This window comes from Eubalaena glacialis, chromosome 16 (genome assembly GCF_028564815.1).
Source record: "Eubalaena glacialis isolate mEubGla1 chromosome 16, mEubGla1.1.hap2.+ XY, whole genome shotgun sequence".
NCBI lineage: Eukaryota > Metazoa > Chordata > Mammalia > Artiodactyla > Balaenidae > Eubalaena > Eubalaena glacialis.
In genome coordinates, this window is record NC_083731.1 from 29726882 (window position 1) to 29746573 (window position 19692).

Genomic DNA, 19692 nt, shown 5'->3' on the forward strand with positions numbered 1-19692 from the left:
TTTACTTTATAACATTTATTAGAACATATTGCAATTCTTTGTTTTTATTCTGTCTTCCCTGGTGGACTGAATTTGAATGAGATCTGTGTCTTTGTCATTATATCTATGATACCTAGCATCTGTTACATTAAAGATAATCAAAAATGTTTGGTGAATAAATGAATGACTTAACTATGTAAGAAAAATTATTTTAGTCCATGGGATACAAGAGTATTTTAGAACCTGGTAACTTGATATTATAAATGGTAACTTAAGTTGAGCTCGAGTGATGTACTTTCTATGTGTGATTGCCAGTGGGCCTTCTGTATTTATGTATAGAAAGGACTCTGAAAAGATTGAATTTATGAGAGGCTAAATAACTCTGAATATTATGGGTATAATATTTTTATGGAAAGAAATAGTATCTCAGGCAGGCCACAGAAATTAGAAAATGGTAATGCAGCTTAATATTATCGTTATTTTAATATTTACATTTCTTGGTGTAGTTGGAAAGTGTCTTACACTTTTTAGACTGATTTATATTACCTGCTTTAGTAAATCAATTGAAAAATAGGGCAAGTTGAAGAAATGACATGTGTTCATATTTGAAATGTATCTCATTTTATTATATTTTAAAGATGAAGCTTAATTTATATAATCTTAGTTTGAAAATGATTGATACTGTGTTACTGGAAAATAATATTTAATTCTTCTATTAACATTAACTTAGCATATTTCTACCTGTAGTAATCATAGAATATGTTATTCTTGGTTTTTCATAGAATTGATGCTGCTTGTGTTTTTTTCTATATCTAGAGACATAATTTAAATATATATTTTTCTACCCATTTTTTAATGTTTAATGCAGGGTACTTTGGTATTTAATATGACATTTGTCAAATTTTATTACAGAGTAGTAGTTTCATTTTGTCGCATTGTTAGAAAAATTAGTTATAGCTGAAGATCTATAGAGAATCACAGAAATTTAATTAAAAATGTTCAGTGCATATATACTGTCAATTTCCTTTTCAAATACTGGTAACTTCTTAACTGTCAAATTTAGTGTTTTGAAATTTGTAAGCATTTTTGATATTGCTAAAACTCAAGGAAGCTGTGGTTCTGTTCTGTAAGAAAAGAACTAAAATTTTAAGGTATAATTTAAAGTTTTCTTTTCAAGCTAAACAGTAATGGGGAAACAGTTTTTAAATTTTATTGAAATTAATTTGGCTACAGATTTTTTTCTTAAATACTATATAAATAGAAATGACTGTAATCTGTGTCAGTGTATATTTATGTATATATGTATATGTACATAGAGGAGCTTCAGAAAGAAATTGTTTTATGAGAGAACCGTTAATGTTCTAAAAATGTTACTGGGTTTAAAGTCCCCTCTTCATCATCAGTATGAAATTCAGCTTATCCTTGTGTCTGATTTTGTGTATGTGGTTAAAATCATAAAGTTAGATTTATCTTTTTTAGAAAATCAAATCAAATGCAGCTTATACAATTTTGTCTTTATAAAGCAGTGATTATATATATATACATATACATGTATATATGTGTGTATGTTGTATGTATGTATGTATATGTATGTATATAAATGTGTATGTATATAAATATGTATATCGCAGATCATAGTAATTTTTTGTTTTTGACCACCTTGTTTTCTTACCTCTATGACAGAATGTAGTTGTCAGTAACATCTTGGTTTTGTATCAAGATTGATGTGGATATTAAATCTTGAAGACCTTGTTAAAATTTAATCATTAATTTAAAACTTTGTTGGTGTTTGGTATTTTAAAAGGAAAGATATTTGTTTTTAATGAATGTGTGGTTTACCAAGTTTGAATATATATGATATTAAAAGATGTGTAAGATAATTTGATTTATTCTATTTGAACTCTCTGATTATCTATTTGAGACTATTAGTAACTACTTAATAATTTTATAAGTTTAAAAGATCAGAATGTTTACTTTATTAACTATATTTAAGATAATAAAACTTGTGTGTAGAATGGTGAATAGGTTATGGTTGGGAGTGGGAGGTTAACGGGGGGGGATTTGGGAGAAAAGTATCATGTCCAAAACTTTAATTTCCATGCTTTTTAGTTTGAATTAGTTTTGTTCATTGTAGTGTTTTCATTTTGTGAGCTTTTCTATGCACATACAAAATGTTTCTCCTCAGGCCCCCTTGTATTTGCTGGTCCTATTTTTATGAACCATCGAGAACAGGCTCTAGCCAGACTCAGATCCCATCCAGCACAGCTAAAGCATAAACGGGACAAGCACAAAGGTATTTGGTCTTCCTTATCAACTAGGTGGGATACTTTCCCAATTTCTTCCACTTATTCGAATTTTGTCTCTGGGAAAATGCACAAACCTAATTCTTCTACTTTGCTTCTATCATTATTATATAGCCTGAGGAGAAAGAACATGCTGAAAGTGTACTGTTTGTCAGTAACTGTCAATCTTATTTTATTGTATTTTTTTGGTTAACTTTAATAAAAAGAAGACATTTTACAGTATATCTTTTTCTTTTCCATTTCTTTTCAAATTTCCTAAAGTTAAGGGAAGGTGGAAAAAATAATTATTGCTCTCTATTTTATATACTTTATTATCTGCTCTTAGATCACTGCCGTCTGGCATTTTGCAGTCCTTTTCTCTTTTTTTAATTCTGTTTATTTGCTTTAGAATTAACAGAATTGCTAAATTCAGTGTATAAAGTAATAATGAGTTGACTGCTACAGCGCTTCCATTGTTTTAATATAAAAGTTTATATTCACAATACACATGATTTATTTGATGTTTGATATATTCCTAAAGCAAGATTATTTTTCCTTAAACCACAGATTATGGGTCAACTAAGATCAGGAAAGAATTTAATGCAGAGAACTTATAAATTTATGTATAAATTCTGCCTTGAATTCTGGCATGGGAACCAAGCACTCTTTGAGTAGTACAACTTAGACCTACTATTTTCTTAAATGCCTGAAATAAACCCTGCAAAATAGAAGATTTTAAAAACACATATTCCATGCAAATTACTCTAACTAATGTTTTGTCTTTTTTGGGGGCTGCAAAACTGTTATAGACTAATTTTATTTTTAAACTTTCATATGCCATATATTATAATCAACTTTATTTTTCTTTGCCTGTTTCAATCTATCAGTTTGTCACTCAAAGCAAAAATGCAAAACAAAACAGACAAAAACCCCTGTTTTTAGTAAAAACACAAATAGAGCACTACTCAAGTTATATTCTGCAGAAATAAAAATTGAGAGTATTTTAAGTCTAGTGTGATTAACTGTAGTAAAATTTGTGATTGCTTTATTTACTGGGTGCTCTAACAATGCCATTAATATTTAAATCTAAGGAATAATATTTGGGGTGTGCTATGTAAATTATTTTGGTTATTGCTAGAATCTCTGATCTCACATTTTCTACTCTGCCAGTATTAGAACAGATTTTATCAAGTGTCTTTTTCTTGCCAATTATATGAAAGTGGACTTCTTCCAGTACTTTACCGGAGGTTAACTATTCACATTTCAATAAACAGTTTTAAAACTTTTTCAGCTCCACGTTAGTATCATATAGACAGTCATCTTTGTTTTTTTCCAGAATTTGAAAATGAAATGCTAAAGAAAACCAAGGTTGCAAATTTAAAATAGACTTTTTACAATGTCACACTGATTAGCTATAGAAATTACTCAACAATAGCAAGCCTTACTTCCATCTTGTCTGCCACAGGGTAACCTCTTTGGAAGGACTTACTTTGTAGTATTACAGTATAAGGCCATTTTATTTTTAATCATCAGATTGTATGGTTTTATAGAGTGGAATAGTTTCATCTCTTTACCACCAAAATGAATTTAAAGTGTAAGTAATACTTTATCAGATGGTGTCCCATTTTATCTAGAGAGTATTAACTTACCACTCACTGTACATCCACAGATTCGCTTTCTGTTACTCCCTTTGCATTCGCTGTTCCTGTCATTTAATCCCCTTGCCAGTCACTGCTTTTACTCCTGCTACATATAGACATAGTCTTTTAATAAATTATTTTTCCTACGTACATTTTTTTTCTCTTTTGTGTTACCGTGTTTATCTTGCACTGACAAATTCACTGTATTAATTGCTGTGTTCTATCTTACATTTAATTATGTTGGTGGTACACCATTGTAGGATAATAATGATTTAAATTTTCTAGACTATGACTTTTTTGTAGGGGTGTGTGGAGGGTAAGAACTGTGGATTTATTGTTAACAGGAGTGAGTTCTAAGATGGAAAGTTGGAGAGCTTCTGGCTGATTGGAAAGAATTCAGAGAAGGTCACAGAATCTATCCTATACAGGCAAATTTTGACCAGAGGCAAAATAGTGTGTAAGACGGAATCAGTTATGTATAACATATAATCCATATACCATATAGTATTTAAAGAATGTAACTGTAGACTGTATTTTAAACAGTTATCTGAATTAACATTTGTTTCAACTATTCAGTGCCTTACATAGAAAAAAAAGATTTTAATGTACTACTCCTAGTTAGGAACATTAGAATTATTCTGGAGATAGTCTTGAAGTGACTGATGTGAAAATCTGAAGGTGCACTCAAAAACATCTGTGTGTATTGTGGCGTAATGGAAATACAGCCTTTGGAATTAGGCCTCAGTTTTAATCCTGTTTTTCATTTACTAGAACTGTGTGGCCGTTCATAAATTTCTTAATCTCTTTGGTTTCAGTTTCCTTCTTTAAAAAATAAGAATGATAATTCCTAACTGAATATGTTGATATGAAGATTAAATTAAGATATGTGTGTGTGTGTGTATATGTATATACTTTGCAAATAAAAATTCTCCATGAATACTAGCTTGAATTCTTTGAATTCCTTGCATCCTCTTTTAGAATTATCTTAAAGGTACAAAATTTGAGATTTGTTAAATGTGTAATTATTTTTACAAAAGATTTAAGATGTCAGCCATTTGGTGGTGGTAAAATGCGTGAGCCTTATTTTTGATCAATTTCTAAAACTGCTCTACCATTTATTACTTTGGGCTGGCTACTTAACCCCTCTAAAGCCTTGGTTTTCCCAACTGCAAAATGGAATAACAATACCCTTATCATCGGATTATTGTATTGATTAAGGAGAGCAACAATAGTGAATATTGACTGAACACTTTTCATACATTGTTGCACTTATTTCTCATAAGTACCTTGTGAGGTAATGTACCATTATTCCTATCTTATAGATGGGAAAGCTAAAACTCAAAAAGATCCAGTGTCCAGTTATCGTAAAACTAGCAAATAGTAGAGCCAGGATTCCAATCCAAGTCTCTTAGGCTCCAGTGCTCAAAAGCACTATCCACTGTGCTATTTCAATTTTCAGTGTTTAGCGCAGAGGTGTTTAGCAAATTGCAATTACTACTGCTTTGCTGTTTTCTTTTAGTGATTTCGTTCAAAGTACTCACTGTGTTCTGTGATACATTCAGTGATATGCATGCTTATAAGATTACCCAAAAAGTATAGATTTAAATAAAAATTAAAAGTTAGAGTCCTTTAGATACTGAATCCTCTTTTCTCTGTGTGTGTACACAGATATGCATAAATAATGTATATATACATACAATACTTTAGTTATATATCTGTCAAACCTTATAGCTATCACAGTTTCAATATCATATGATACATGTATGAACATATTCAATTAGGGAAAATACAGATATACCTAAATGGCCAATTATAAGAATATTTAGGCCTAACTTTCCTAAAAATGTGAGATTAATTTTATTGCTGCTCATTGACACTTTACTGAGTAATGAGCTTGAGGAGAATTTATCTTGCTGAATTTCGCTTGCTAGTTCTTGAATTTACACTAGATTCTTGACTATTTATTAGGTATCTTTTTTCTTTGATAAACTTTTGTAAATTTCTAAATTATTAGAATCGTACTTAATTTTTTGAACTGACATAAAATTCCAGATACAGATGTATATTTAAAAAATTCTGTCACTGCTGCTACTAGTGATCAAGAACCTTATCCCTGTTTTTTTCTTATAATAACAATATTTTCACCATCTATAATAATTGAAAAATTATTTTATATAGATAAAGGTTTGTTTAGATGCACTTGAACAAAATGTTTCTAGTATTATTTTTTACCTCTAAATAATAGCTAGTACTCTTTTAATCACTATGATTTTAATCAGTAAATTACTAGGCTTTTTCTTCCTCCTTCCCTGATGCTTTGTCTCTATTGTGGGCTTTGTATCTATATTTAATCTCTGACTGGAGGGAGAGGGCAGAATGCCAGATTCAAAGGTAAAAGCTTTAACTAGGCATCAGTACATTTATATAAACTGAAATTAAGGTGTAGCATTGAATTTAGTTAGGTCTGGCACAATCAAATGAACACAATTTGTTTTCTATATTAAATCAGATTTGGTTTTAATAATTAGATATTTTTACCAATTGAGATAAAGCTGTAAAATTTTTATATATCTGTCATCTTATTTAAATAGTCTTTGGAAGATACTTATTCCTTTATGGGTAAGCCCTTGTTTCTACTTAACCATTTCACTGCCTTTCCAAGATGAGGAGTCTTTGAACTAAGAGTATATTGCATTTTGGATGGAGTAAAACTAAATGTTGTGTTTTTTTTTTTTTTAGCCCATCCATTCTTGCAGATTTAATTTGGCAAACCCACATTAGATAATTTAGCAAAAGAAGAATCATATTCTTTTTCCTTTCATAGTAAAACCTCTCACTAATTCAAAATTTATGGTACTTCAGATACAGTATTTGTGATCTTTTTTGAGTAAAAAATTCAAAATAACTTCTTCCTCTGAATTTTCAGGGTCATACTTATAAGGGGAAACCTGTCTAAAATCACTAGCTTTTCAAACCAAGGGCTCAAGAAATGAAGGATTCCTTCAACGTGCCTTCAACCTCTGGGTCCAGCAATTAATTCTTGTATGTTAAAGGACTTTTATGTTTATGGTACATTTTTATGTAATATAGGCCTATTTTGAATTATAATGTAGGTAACCACATTTTATTTATTGTATCAATAGCATTTAGTTTAATCTATAATCTGTACTGTTTGAAGGTAATAAAACTGAACTTTTACTTAAACATTCTATAATTAAGACCTTTTCAGTAAGTTATATAGGCCAGCCCATTCTGTGTTATTCCGAATCAGTGAGGTTTTACTGTCCTAATGTTGTAAAGAGTTTAAAACTTTTTGAAATGCTAGAGTCATTTAGTTATAGAAATGGAACTCATAATTTAGGCCAATTTTGTCTTACCTGGATAGTACTAAAGGTTAGAAATATTAGATAGAAAAAGAAAGGATAATGGGAACATGAAATGATTTGATGTTATTCTGCTTAGTATTCTAAAATGGGTAATGAAAATACAGAATTATTTTAAAATGTGTGTAGACCCACATGTGTATCTGAATATTATACACACTTGTTTAGATTTACTGTATCACAAAGCAGTTAGCTTAGACTAGTTGACCTGAAATTCCATCCAGATTTACATTTATTCCATGTGTAAGGAATTTGAATCTTGATGACATAGAGGTCGTATTTTAGTTGATGTACAGTATTAGACTAGGAAAATGTAAGTTGCCTTTCTTATTTACACATTCCGGAGGAGTAGAGGGTAAGTTGTTTAAATTCTGGAATGTGTTTTTAAAATTTGTATGGTTAAAATGCTCAAATATTTTCTATGTCTCTTATATTATATTTTATCATTTGTTGCCTGTTTAGGGGGAGGGCCTTAAAGCAATCTTATGGTAGGAAATTATAAAAAGAACGGAGGAGGAAAGAAGGAATAAAAGCAGAGGGTTTGGTTCAGAGTTGTGTTTGGGGGCCAGAAGAAGACTGCAGAGCTGACTGGCTGAGGGTCAAGGTGGGACAGACAAAATGAACGACAGGAAACCATTGAACTGCAATACATTGGATAAAGCTATTTGGTCTTTATAAATTTATTAAAGTTCAGTTGAGTTTAGCAATACTGGCGGACAGAGTAGCCTTTCTAGATGTGTCTGGGAAATCTAAGTCATTTGCGAGTCAGCTAGAAATTTTTTTTAAATGGCTAGCACTAACACTATCACTAAGTTTAAAACAATTAAATGACTTTGCATGCAGTTATTTTTATGTAAACTAAATTTTCCCATATAAACTATTACATTTAGATTTTTGTTATTTCTACAACTTAATGACCCATTTACGTTACATAACTGATTAGATTAATAGACTTTATCTGTAACCAGACCTTATCTGTGTTTTTACTGATTTAGTGATATTTGCAAACAGAAGTATATAGTATATCTTTTCAAAATTGCTTCTTTGCAGGTAGAGTCTTGATCTATCACTTCTAACAGCTACAGATTCTTCTTGCTTGTTCCTTTTAACATTTTCTCTTGTTTTTCCATAGTAAACTGATTTTAAATTTTATTTTGAAGATGAATAATGGCTTAATTACAAATTGTAACACTTACAGATGGAAGTGGAGAACGAGGAGAAAAGGATGCAAGCAAAATCACAACATATCCTCCAGGCTCTGTGCGATTTGACTGTGAGCTCCGGGCAGTACAAGTCAGCTGTGGATTTCACCATTCAGGTAGCGGCTGGAACTTTAGGGTATAACTGCATTTTTACAATTGTGCTGAATAACCTATTTGTTTAGTTTTGACAAATGTAGTCTGTTAACTGTGTTTAAAAGCTATAGTGTGACAGTATCTCTCAAATATGTGAAAGCATATTTATTACAGAATCTCTTTTAAGCTATAAAATGATTGTCTAGAGATCTGACTTCTCTCTTTTTCTTTTTTTAACATCTTTATTGGAGTATAATAGCTTTACAATGTTATGTTAGTTTCTGCCGTATAACAAAGTGAATCAGCTATACGTATACATATATCCCCATATCCCCTCCCTCTTGTGTCTCTCTTCCACCCTCCCTATACCACCCTTCTAGGTGATCACAGAGCACCGAGCTGATCTCCCTGTGCTATGCGGCTGCTTCCCGCTAGCTATCTATTTTACATTTGGTAGCGTATATATGTCAGTGCTACTCTCTCACTTCGTCCCAGCTTACCCTTCCCCCTCCCCGTGTCCTCAAGTCCATTCTCTACATCTGCAGCTTTATTCCTGTCCTGCCCCTAGGTTCATCAGAACCATTCTTTTTTTTTTTTAGATTCCATATATATGTGTTAGCATACAGTATTTGTTTTTCTCTTTCTGACTTACTTCACTCTGTATAACAGACTCTAGGTCCATCCACCTCACTACAAATAGTTCAATTTCGTTTCTTTTTATGACTGAGTAATATTCCATTGTATATATGTGCCACATCTTCTTTATCCGTTCATCTGTCGATGGACACTTAGGTTGCTTCCATGTCCTGGCTATTGTAAATAGTGCTGCAATGAACATTGTGGTACATGTAGAGATCTGACTTCTAATCTGTCTTCTGATGGACTTATTTTATAATTCAATTCATGAAATTCCTGAAGATAAAATAATCCCTGAAATCCCTTTGAACTCTACAATTCTGTGATTTTTATAATCTGGTCACAAACTTTGTTACTGTTCAGTGAGAGATGTGCATCAACAAATTTCTATATTTTTTTAAAAAGTAGAAATTTCAATTCCTAGTAAATAATTGACATTTGGATTATATAGCTTAGGTTGTACTCTTCAACCTAAACATAAAAAATGTCACATTCTTTCTTTTGATACTCAATATATTTCCTTATTTGATAAGACATTGACAAATACTAAAGTTCTGACAGACATATTGATGTTGTACGTAACTGTGCAGAGCTCAAACCCATCTACCTATATAATTATCCTAGATGTGAGAGAACATTTTCTATGTAGTTACTCATTATAAAAAGACTTTACAGCTGACCCAAAGCAATGTTTTATTAAATATTGTTATTAAATGGCATTTATAAGAATTTTAAAGTGTATATTATGAAAACATACATTTTTATAACCTACAAAAATATTTTACAGAACTGAAATTATATTTATTTCTCATTAAATATAAATTTGTCGATGCTTCAATTGCCTGTTTTTAATGGCTCTACAAATTTTAAATAGTGAAAATTGCACTGCCTTCAGTATAGTTGTGATAGAAATATGAAATGCATACAATGAAAAAATAAAGCTCTGGATTTTGGTTTCAGTGGTTTTAATGGAGAATGGCGATGTCTACACATTTGGGTACGGGCAGCATGGGCAGCTCGGACATGGAGATGTCAATTCCAGGTACTTTAACTTTTTGTGTGAAGATGCTGAGTGGTTTTTTTTTCTCTTTCTTTCTTCCTTTCTTTCTTTCCTTTTTTCTTTCTAAATATATATTTCTACACTTGAAAAAGTATTTATAACACTGTTTTGCAAAATGTGGCCCATAAATTATTGTTTATTCTTGATTTTGTGGTTGAGTGCTTTTGTGGGGATAGATGATTTTGTAGTTTCGGGAGAAAAATTGATTTACATTTTATACGTTTAAAATGTGAGAGTGATTATGATTATCACGAAATCTTACTGCATTCTTAAGAATTAATATCTTTTTAAAGGCTGTTCATGGCAATGGATAAGACAGTGACTATCCCCAAATGGCATTTTAACAAATCAGCAATAGATTTATTCATATTCCTTGATGTTACCGTTTTTAAATTTTGGTCTAATATTAACATGAAGTCATTGAAGCTTTTCCATAATTTTCAAACAAAATCTAGTGGTCACTCAGAGAAACTGTTTTGACTTACCCAGAATAGTGAAGAACTAATTGTGGTAGAGACTACTAGACATTTTTTAATATCCATTCTTCCCTACTTCCTTTGGTAATAGAGTTTTAGTTGGTGACAAGACCATGAAGCTAAAGACTTCATTTTCCCGCCTCCATTGCAGCAAGATATGGCCGAGTAAACTAAAGTGATATGTGCAGCTTTGGGATCATGCTGTTAAAGGGAAGGGGGATACCCTTCCATTTCTCCCTCTTCCCTCCCAGCTTGCTGCCTGGAGTCCATGCCTGGCGGCAGGAGCTGGAAAAGTCATCATAGCGATCATAAGTTGGAAACTGTGTATTGAGAATGGCAGAGCCACAAGTTAGGAATAGTCTGGGTCCCCGACACCATGGAACTGCCACATCAGCTCCTTATAATTGGGTGCTTACCTGAAAGAGAAGTAAACTTCTGTCTTGTTTAATTCCCTGTTACTTTGCTTTCATTACAGCAGCTGATTCCACTTCTGCTTAATACAGTGAGAGTGCTTTTGGTCAAAAGTATAGAAAATCCATCTTTGTTAGCTCAGGTCTTCCAGGAAGAAGATGCTAAGATAGGATTAGATGTGCAAAGGGTTTATTGGTAGAAAACTGCTGTGAAAGATAAAAGGGAAAAGAGCAGGAATAGGCCCGATGTAGATCTGACCCCTGTGAAGGGAAAGAAGGAAGAAGAATGGGGTAGGAAGAGTTAGGTTACCGTGCAGTTCTGATTGGGTTTTAGCCAGGCCAGTGGGGTGTCCTCAAGCCAAGGTTGCCTTTGGAAGAGTCCCAAAGTGGGCAGGATGGGCCAGCATGCATACCTTCACAGTGCTCAGTCACAGGCTGGTAGCTTCCCAGGGGAAGAATGGCCTCGTGGGCCCAAAGGAACAGCATCTGAGGCTGTCAGTCATTTATGTTCCCTGCAGCAGGTGGTCTTCAAGATCTGAGTGGTCCACGTGTGTGGCTGCCCCACCACTGAAACCAGGTTTATTTATAAGTCTGGGGATATATAGGGCAGCTTCAGGCTAGACCTGACTCACCAATTCAGTTTGCCACAGAACCTCCTTTCTTTTTGTCTCTCTACTCTTGCCTGATTCTTCCTATAGTCACAAGATACCTGCCAGAAGGAATTGGAACTATATGGTTTCTCATTCACATACAGTGAATCACTCCAGTCATTAAATAAAATCCATAATTTTCACTTTATTCTGAAATCACTTCATTACTGTGGCAGGGATGATGCCATTTACATGGTAAAGACCCGTGATTCTTAATCCTGCCTGCACGGTAGAATTACTTGGGGAACTTCAAAAATGCCATGCCTGGACCCCAAATCTAGACTTTTTACGAGGTGTGTGTTGGGAGATGGGCGTTGGGGATGGGAGATGGAGGCAGCAAGGGTTGGATAGGATGCCAGCATCAGTTCTTTCCTAAAAGCTCTCCACAGTCTACTGTGCATCTGGGATTAAGAAACGCCGTCCATCCCTAAAAGGCAGGGTCAGGTCCATTTGCAGTGCACAGAAAATGAGGATGAAAGGAATGTCCTCAGTTACTTCGATGACCGTTGTTACTGATGAAAAGAGATGATTTGAGATACCACTGAGTTGAACTTCTCACCAAAAACACAAGTGCAACATACGTTTGACACTTGTTAAGACGTTTATAAAACTATCACAATCTTAAGGACAAATATTGTGCTTGGAAAGAGAGCAAAAGGTCTTTGACAGATTACTGTATCAAATGTCACCAGGTATGGCATTTGTATATCGGACATTGGAAATTTCAGAATATCAGTGGCTTTGCAGGGTTGAGCAATTACTGTCACAGGTATTAGAAGGCAGCAGGTACTTTGCAGGGTTGAACGATTACTGTTACAGGTATTAGAAGGCAGCAGGTACTTTGCGTCGCAATTGAACGACATCACTCGTATGCAGAGACTGAGACAGGGCTTGTAATATGCATGGAGAAGAATTTGGAAACTTTTTGTTCTGTTTCTCACGGAAGACTCATGACACAGAAGAGAATTTATTATTATCGTCATCATCATCATTATTGCTGTTGTTATTTAGCTGGAGGTTATTTTGTGAGTCATGACATAACCTGGGGAAGGTGCATTACAGTTAGACATGACGGAGCGTCAGTCATGTGTGCCGCGAGGGGCGCTTTCTCACAAATCAGACTCTGTACTTGTATATCATTCCACGGAAGAGATTTAGCAAATGTATGTGTTTCCTGGTCTTGACTGAGTGGGAGGGAAATAGTGGAAATCATATCTATAATCAAATCACAGCCCTAAGGTGCCTGCACAGTGTGAAGAATGAACAGCATAAGCCCAAGTCCTGCCACCCCACGTTGAGGTGTAACGGCTGTAGAACGGGAAGGATCTCAAGCCAGCTCTTAAAATGAAGAGGCTACCTAAAAACATTGCCTCCTGGTCCTGATTATCAACCAGGGAGCACCGTACCTTGACTTGCAGTGACTTGCTCAGGTGACAGTATCATGGCAATATGCTAAGTATTTTTAATAGTTTCGAATATATCTTCATGAAGTAGGATAGCTTTTAATGTTGAAAATTAAATAGTTAGGGTTTTTTAAGGAGATTAAACTCTGGTGGGATTTCTTTCAACTGCCCAAAGTTGTTTTTTTCCAACATGTGAATTTTCACTGCTGGTTCCATCGATTGAGTTGTAACTGGAAGGCTGATCCCATGGGGGTTGGGAGCACCAGGCTGGGTGACACAGTGAAATAACGTCTACACGCTGTGCCTGGTGGATTAAACGAAAACCAGCCAGAACCGTCTGTGCTGGAAACACTCCAGTGACCCTGTTTGTCTGGATTTATCTGGGACTTGGAAGGCAGGAGTCAGGAACTGTTACGAATTCCAAAAGGAATTGACCGTGTATATGGAGGAACAATCCCTGGAGGAACAAAGCCTCAATAGCATACATATTAACTAACTACCACGAAGCAAAACATTTATAGATATTTCGTTGAAATAAAGTTGGAAGGTATTTTTTTTTTAAGTTTCTAGTAATCAAGCACTTTTAACTGAAATTTATTGTATAGCACACATTAATAATGTGTGATTAATGTAAGATAAATATTGTAGTGTGCATGTGCTAAAGGTAGAAACGTGTTATTGTTATTCTCTTTATTTAATGTGTTGTCTTGCCAGGATGACTGAGTCTGATTATATCACTTGGTGCCCATGTGACCTTGACCAAATTACTTAACTTTCCTGTGTCTCAGTTTCTTCCTTTTGAATGGGAATAAGTATCTTTCTCTCGGAAGGTTGTTGTTCAGTGAGATGATAACGTGTTGTTTACTTAGCACAGGGCCTAGCCTGTAGTAGATGCTCAATAAATGTTGGCTGTTACTGTTGCTGCTTTTAAAAGTGAATGTCAAAAAGCTTCTGAGGGCTGTAATACATTCACTCATGACATGAGTCTACCAACCCTCTTTTTCGTTTATTTTCTTCAGTATGCTCCTAAATCTCTGAATTCCAAATTCTTTTACTCTTTTCAGTAAACTTAAACCTGGATGTTGGGAAAGGGACTATAGCGTTTAGATGCTTTTATTCTCCTTTTTTCAGTAGAATTTGGATAATTCTTATAATGTTTCTGAGTTTCATCTTTTTCTTGCTATATCCTCCTTCTGCATTAATATGCTACACAGTCATGGTGTCTGGAACCATTTAGACAAGGTTCATATCTTTGATTCATCTCTTACCAGCTATGTGACTATAATTTACTAAGCCTTAGTTTAAATATCCCATAGCGTTGTTAAAGAATTAATATAGTGTCTGTAAAATGCCTGGCATGCATACACATACACATATAATTTTTCTTTTCTGTTCTTCCTGTGTTTACCAAATAATTTAATAAATGGGCTCTAGTATCATGAAAAGAGTTTATTAGAAGAATTGCCACTAACTCTGGGAAAATCCTTTTTAAAGGGCTTCAGATCTACCCATAGAGTTATTTTGATAACCAGTGATACATTTTATATGAAAATGCTTTGTAAACTGCAGACAAGTAAACAGTTTTAGGTACTTTCCCTTTAATCCTTTGTTTGAATCGAACTGGACATTTCTGTGAGGACATTAGTTCGCCATACAGCCCTTTGACCTGGTAATTGTTTATTGCCAAAACTCCCAGTACCTCAGATTTGAGAACCACTTAACTTTCACTGCTGTTCCTAGCCATATTATTGTATCCTCAAGTAAAAACTACTCTTTTGAGGCAGGGCCATTCTGCTCTCCTCCCTTTTGGTTACTACCTACCTACGTTTTAGTCACTGCCTTTCATTCACTGAAAATTTAGTATCTGGCTCACAATGTTTTCCCAGTCTGAGTCTTGTCACACTCGTGAATGGTCCCATACAATACAGTTACCTTGACACCGTGAGATCTAGTGAACTTTACTTCCACATTCATGGTGGTCATTCCCAGGACCCATTATGGATCTAGCATAGCTTCAACTCTGAATTTTTAAGTTTAAACAACCCATGATCTGATGACAATTTCTTCTTCTGTTACTTAGCATTACTTTACTTGGTCTTTGACTTTATCAGTACTTCATTCTGTACAGCCCTCTACTTGCTTAGTGTCTATCGCCTGTTTCAGTTTTTTTCCGACCCACCTTAGAGACTGTCATTTATTCTCTTCACCTGTACTCTTACTATTATCCTCAGTTTTGTCACCCTCTTGGGTCTTGATGCTAAGGCATGGCAAAACTTCAAGCATGCATCGGTCTACCTGTATTTTCTATGTCTAACTTAGGCTTCTGGAAAAAAATAAATCACCATACTTATACAGATTGTTATGATTTGTAGATTGGACCAATCCTTCTACAATAGGCAGTGATCCTCCTGGTTTGTAGTTTTGAACTATTTGATTTAAGACCTTTTGAGAATGTGATGAACGACATAGGCTGTCTCTTCAGAAAAACAGACATTAGAATATACACTTAAAAGTTGGCTTCCAGATTTAGAAGATTCACAGATCCCCTGAAGCTCACATTCAGACTTGCTAGAAGTCATTTGGATCTGGGTTAAAAACTTCTGGTCTAGGTTTTTATTTTTTCCATTCACCACCGTACCCTTTCCGTAATCTTTAAATTCTCTCCTCACCCATTTGCTTCTTCCTCTCAGCACTTGACCTCTGCTCACATCACAGCAAAAATAAAAACATTAGGTGGGAAATTCTTCAGTCCAGCAACTCTGCCAACCTGCCTGCGTCCCTACTACTTCTTTCGTCCTTCTTCATGTTACACTGAAAGTGGGGCCTGTTCTTGTCCGTGCCGTGAAGCCTCTCTGCCTTTTCCATAGGGATCTGGTTCTGTTTCTTGTCTCCCCTCTGAACCATATGTCCTTATCTTTAGTCACTCTTTTAAACTTCTGCAGATTCTTAAAAAGGACAGAGCTTCCCCTTCAGCTCCATTTTCCCTCTAGCTGTTGCTTCTCCATTTTCCCTTTTGTGCTGAGGTTTTTGAAGGGGTTTTGCATTAGTCTCTGACCCCACTGTTAACTCTTCCTTTGCTACATAGTGTTGTGCCTACTCCACCAAAGAGACTTCCTTCTTGCAAAATCAGGTGGTCATTTGCGTCTGTCTCTAGAGCATTCAGCATGTACATTATTTCCCTATTCTTGAAATGACCGTCTACGTACCACATTTTCCCAGAGTTCATTCTTTGTTACGTCCTAGATTTTATGAGCTCTTCTTCTTCCTCTGTTCATACCTAAATGTTAGAGAGACTTACAATGAAAACTATCTTTTCTCTCTTCGTCTTCCTAGCTCTCATTCATTCTCATAGCTTAAGTGAATGTTACCACTATCTACCTTGTTACTTAAGCAGAAAACCTTCATTGCCCCATGTCAATCATTGCCAGAGTCTAGTCAGTTCTCTTCCTTACAGAGCTGTCAAATCCATTCATTCCTTTCAGTCCACACTGTTCCTATTTCAGACCTTCACCATAACTCACCCAGATTATTGTGACATTTTCTTAACTAGGTTTCCAGCTGCTAGTATTGCCTCTTCCCAGTTCATTTTTCATTGCAGCCTGAATAATCATTAAAAAATATATGTAATTTTAAAAAATTTAAAGTATTATAATTACATTGTCTCAAAAACAGAGCTCTCCTATTATGTGTGGACTATTTCTATAGTGTGATTATTCTCATTATAGATGATGATTACTGAAAGTGGTAAATAAAGTGATATAAGGATGGTTACAAGGATAGATGCGATGAATACAGGGATGCCATTTATCATAATAGTTACCATTTATTAGTTTTTAACTGTGTACCAGACACTGATCCAAGCCCTTGACATATGTGAGCTTCTTTATTCATAGGAACCCTATGGGGTAAATACTGTTTAGTATTATCTCCATGTAATAGAAGAGAAAACTGAAATACGAAAAGGATGAGTAACTTGTTCAAAGTCATGGTACATTGCTACTATGTGGTGGAGCCAGGATTCACACCCAGGCAGTCTACATCTAGAGCCTGAGCTTGTAGCCACTGCTGCGGTGCCTCTCATGATACCGTATTCTAATTCATTAACTACTGTATGTGTTAAAATCTAAAATTACAGTTCAGTGAAAAAACGGTAGAAAAGAAGACATAAAAATAATTGACAGTTCAGTGGAAAAAAGTAGAAAAGAAGACATAAATTTAATTGTTTTGTATGGTTCTTGGATTGAGTTCCTGTTAAATCAGCACATGATTTTTATTTCATCCGACAAATATTTATAGAGCTCTCTAACTTGCCATTCACTATATAAGGTAACATTTTTTTTTCTTTTAAAACAAAGGTAGCACCAGTCTTTCAGAAAAAATAAAAATTATGTGTCCATAGTTAGGGTAGTAAACTCAAGAAATCTTTTTAATAATCTCCTTAAAGTCAGTGATTATGTCTTTTTCATCTTTGTGTACCTAACACGTAGGATGGAGAGAGGCATATAGTACCTAAATAAGTGTTTGCGGAATATTCTTATTAGTGCCTTTTATCTCTTCTATTTTTTATTGCATTGTTTATCGTTTTTTATTTCAGTTGGGTCTTGTAAGAAATTGACTTAATTTTTTTTTTTTTTTTTTTAACCTAGGGGATGTCCCACTCTTGTTCAAGCATTGCCAGGCCCTAGCACACAAGTTACTGCAGGCAGCAACCACACGGCAGTACTTTTAATGGATGGACAGGTCTTCACATTTGGAAGTTTTTCTGTAAGAAATTTTTTAAGCATTAATAATATTGCATTGTACCATTGCCTTGCAATTTGTCTACGTTAGCTATTTTTTCTGGTTTCAGTGAAATTCTTGTACTATAATTATTGCATATGCGTATTTCCTGTCTCCACATCCAACATACACAAAACCTAACAGACTTTACTTTGAAATGATTTTCTTCTCTAGTGTAGCATTAGAATTTATTAAATTTAACAGCTGTGTTAGAATATTGGACATATTTATTCCAGGTCAGAATCTGGTAAGCATTCAGTAGAGCTAATTCTGTCACTGAAAACTTATTTCCCAACTAGTTTGTAAAGAATCATTTTTCTTAACATGTAGAATTATTTTTATTTTAGAACTTTTTAAAGGCCTGGTTTTCTTGTTAGATTTGTTTAGAATTATAGTTTACTTTTTCCTCTCCCTCTCTGTGTCTCTGTCTGTTTGCCTGTCTGTTTTGCTCTTTCTCTTTTTTGCCAAAGCTTGAAAAGAGTGAAGATGCTCTGAGAATTTTGTATAGTTTGGGCATAGTAGAGCTGAAGGAAAAGCTTAATAAGACTGTGCTAATAAACCTGTACCATCTGTGATGTGGATAAATATTCAGAACCCTATAACCTAAGTCTCTGGGATGTAATTTGCAACTCTTGATTTTTTAAAAAATGTAAATGTGAACTTAAAAAAATCTCTTATTTGGAAATGATTTTAAGCTTACAGAAAGGTTCCCAAAAATAAGAATAGTACATAGAGTGCCCATATATTCTTGAATCAGATTCACCTATTGGTAACATTTTGATTTGTTTACTTTATCATTTGTACATTCATGCTCTCATTCTCTCACGTACTCTGTATGCATGTGTGTATAAAACTTTTTTTTCTTGTCCTTTAAGAATAACTTGCATACATTATGATCCTTTACTCCTTAAATAGTTTGTGTTTTGTCAGTTGATCTGGTAATTCTTTTCTGGCATTTTTCCCCTCCAGTCTAGGATCAGGCATTGTATTTATTTCTCATGTCTCTTTAGTCTCCTTTAATCTGTAACATTTTTGCACCTTTTCTTTGTTTATTATGACATTGACATTTTTGAAGAATATGGTACTTCTTTTTTTTAACAAAAGTTTCCTCATTTTTGTTTCTCTAATATTTCCTCATGTTTAGATTCAGGTTGTGCATTCCAGACTAAAATACCATGTAAGTGATATTGTGTCCTTCTGAGGGCATCACATTTCAAGGCACAAAATGCCCACCTGCCCTTTATTGGTGATGTAAATTTTGATCACCTGTAAAATTTTGTTTGCTTTCACTACTGCAGAGTTAGAATTTTTTCACTTGAAACTAATAAGCAGTCTTTGGGTTGACACTGTTAAGTTTTAAGATACCTGCTTCTCATCAAAATTTCTCTCTAGATTTCGCATCTGTTGATTGTTCTTGCCTGAGCCAGTCTTTACTATAATGGCTGCAGAAATGATGATTTTTCCAACCCCAGCACCTCCTCACATTCACCTGTCAGCCCTTTGCGTTCTACTCTAAGCAAGAGCCCATTTAATATTTGTTTGTTTGCCTGTATACTTATTATTGGTGTAGACACATTTCTCTTTTTTCGTCATTACTGTACTTGATTATTTGGGTGCTTATATTGTCTCAGATTTCGCCAGTGGGAGTCCCTTCACGCTGACTTCTGTGTTCTGGTGACATGCCTCTTCGTTTTCTTGA

At 34.3% G+C, this 19692-nt stretch overlaps 1 protein-coding gene across 4 annotated transcripts in view; it reads left to right on the forward strand.

Moving 5' to 3' along the window:
• The window catches only part of MYCBP2 (MYC binding protein 2), a 268376-nt gene that overhangs the window by 91800 nt on the left and 156884 nt on the right, over nt 1-19692 (forward strand). For 3 of the 4 annotated variants that reach the window (XM_061171161.1, XM_061171158.1, XM_061171160.1), the window contains 4 exons: nt 2165-2272; nt 8483-8602; nt 10176-10257; nt 17861-17978. In XM_061171161.1, the coding sequence (XP_061027144.1) occupies nt 2165-2272; nt 8483-8602; nt 10176-10257; nt 17861-17978 (428 nt within the window). The remainder of the gene's footprint in view (nt 1-2164; nt 2273-8482; nt 8603-10175; nt 10258-17860; nt 17979-19692) is intronic. The other variant, XM_061171159.1, reaches the window with a different exon arrangement.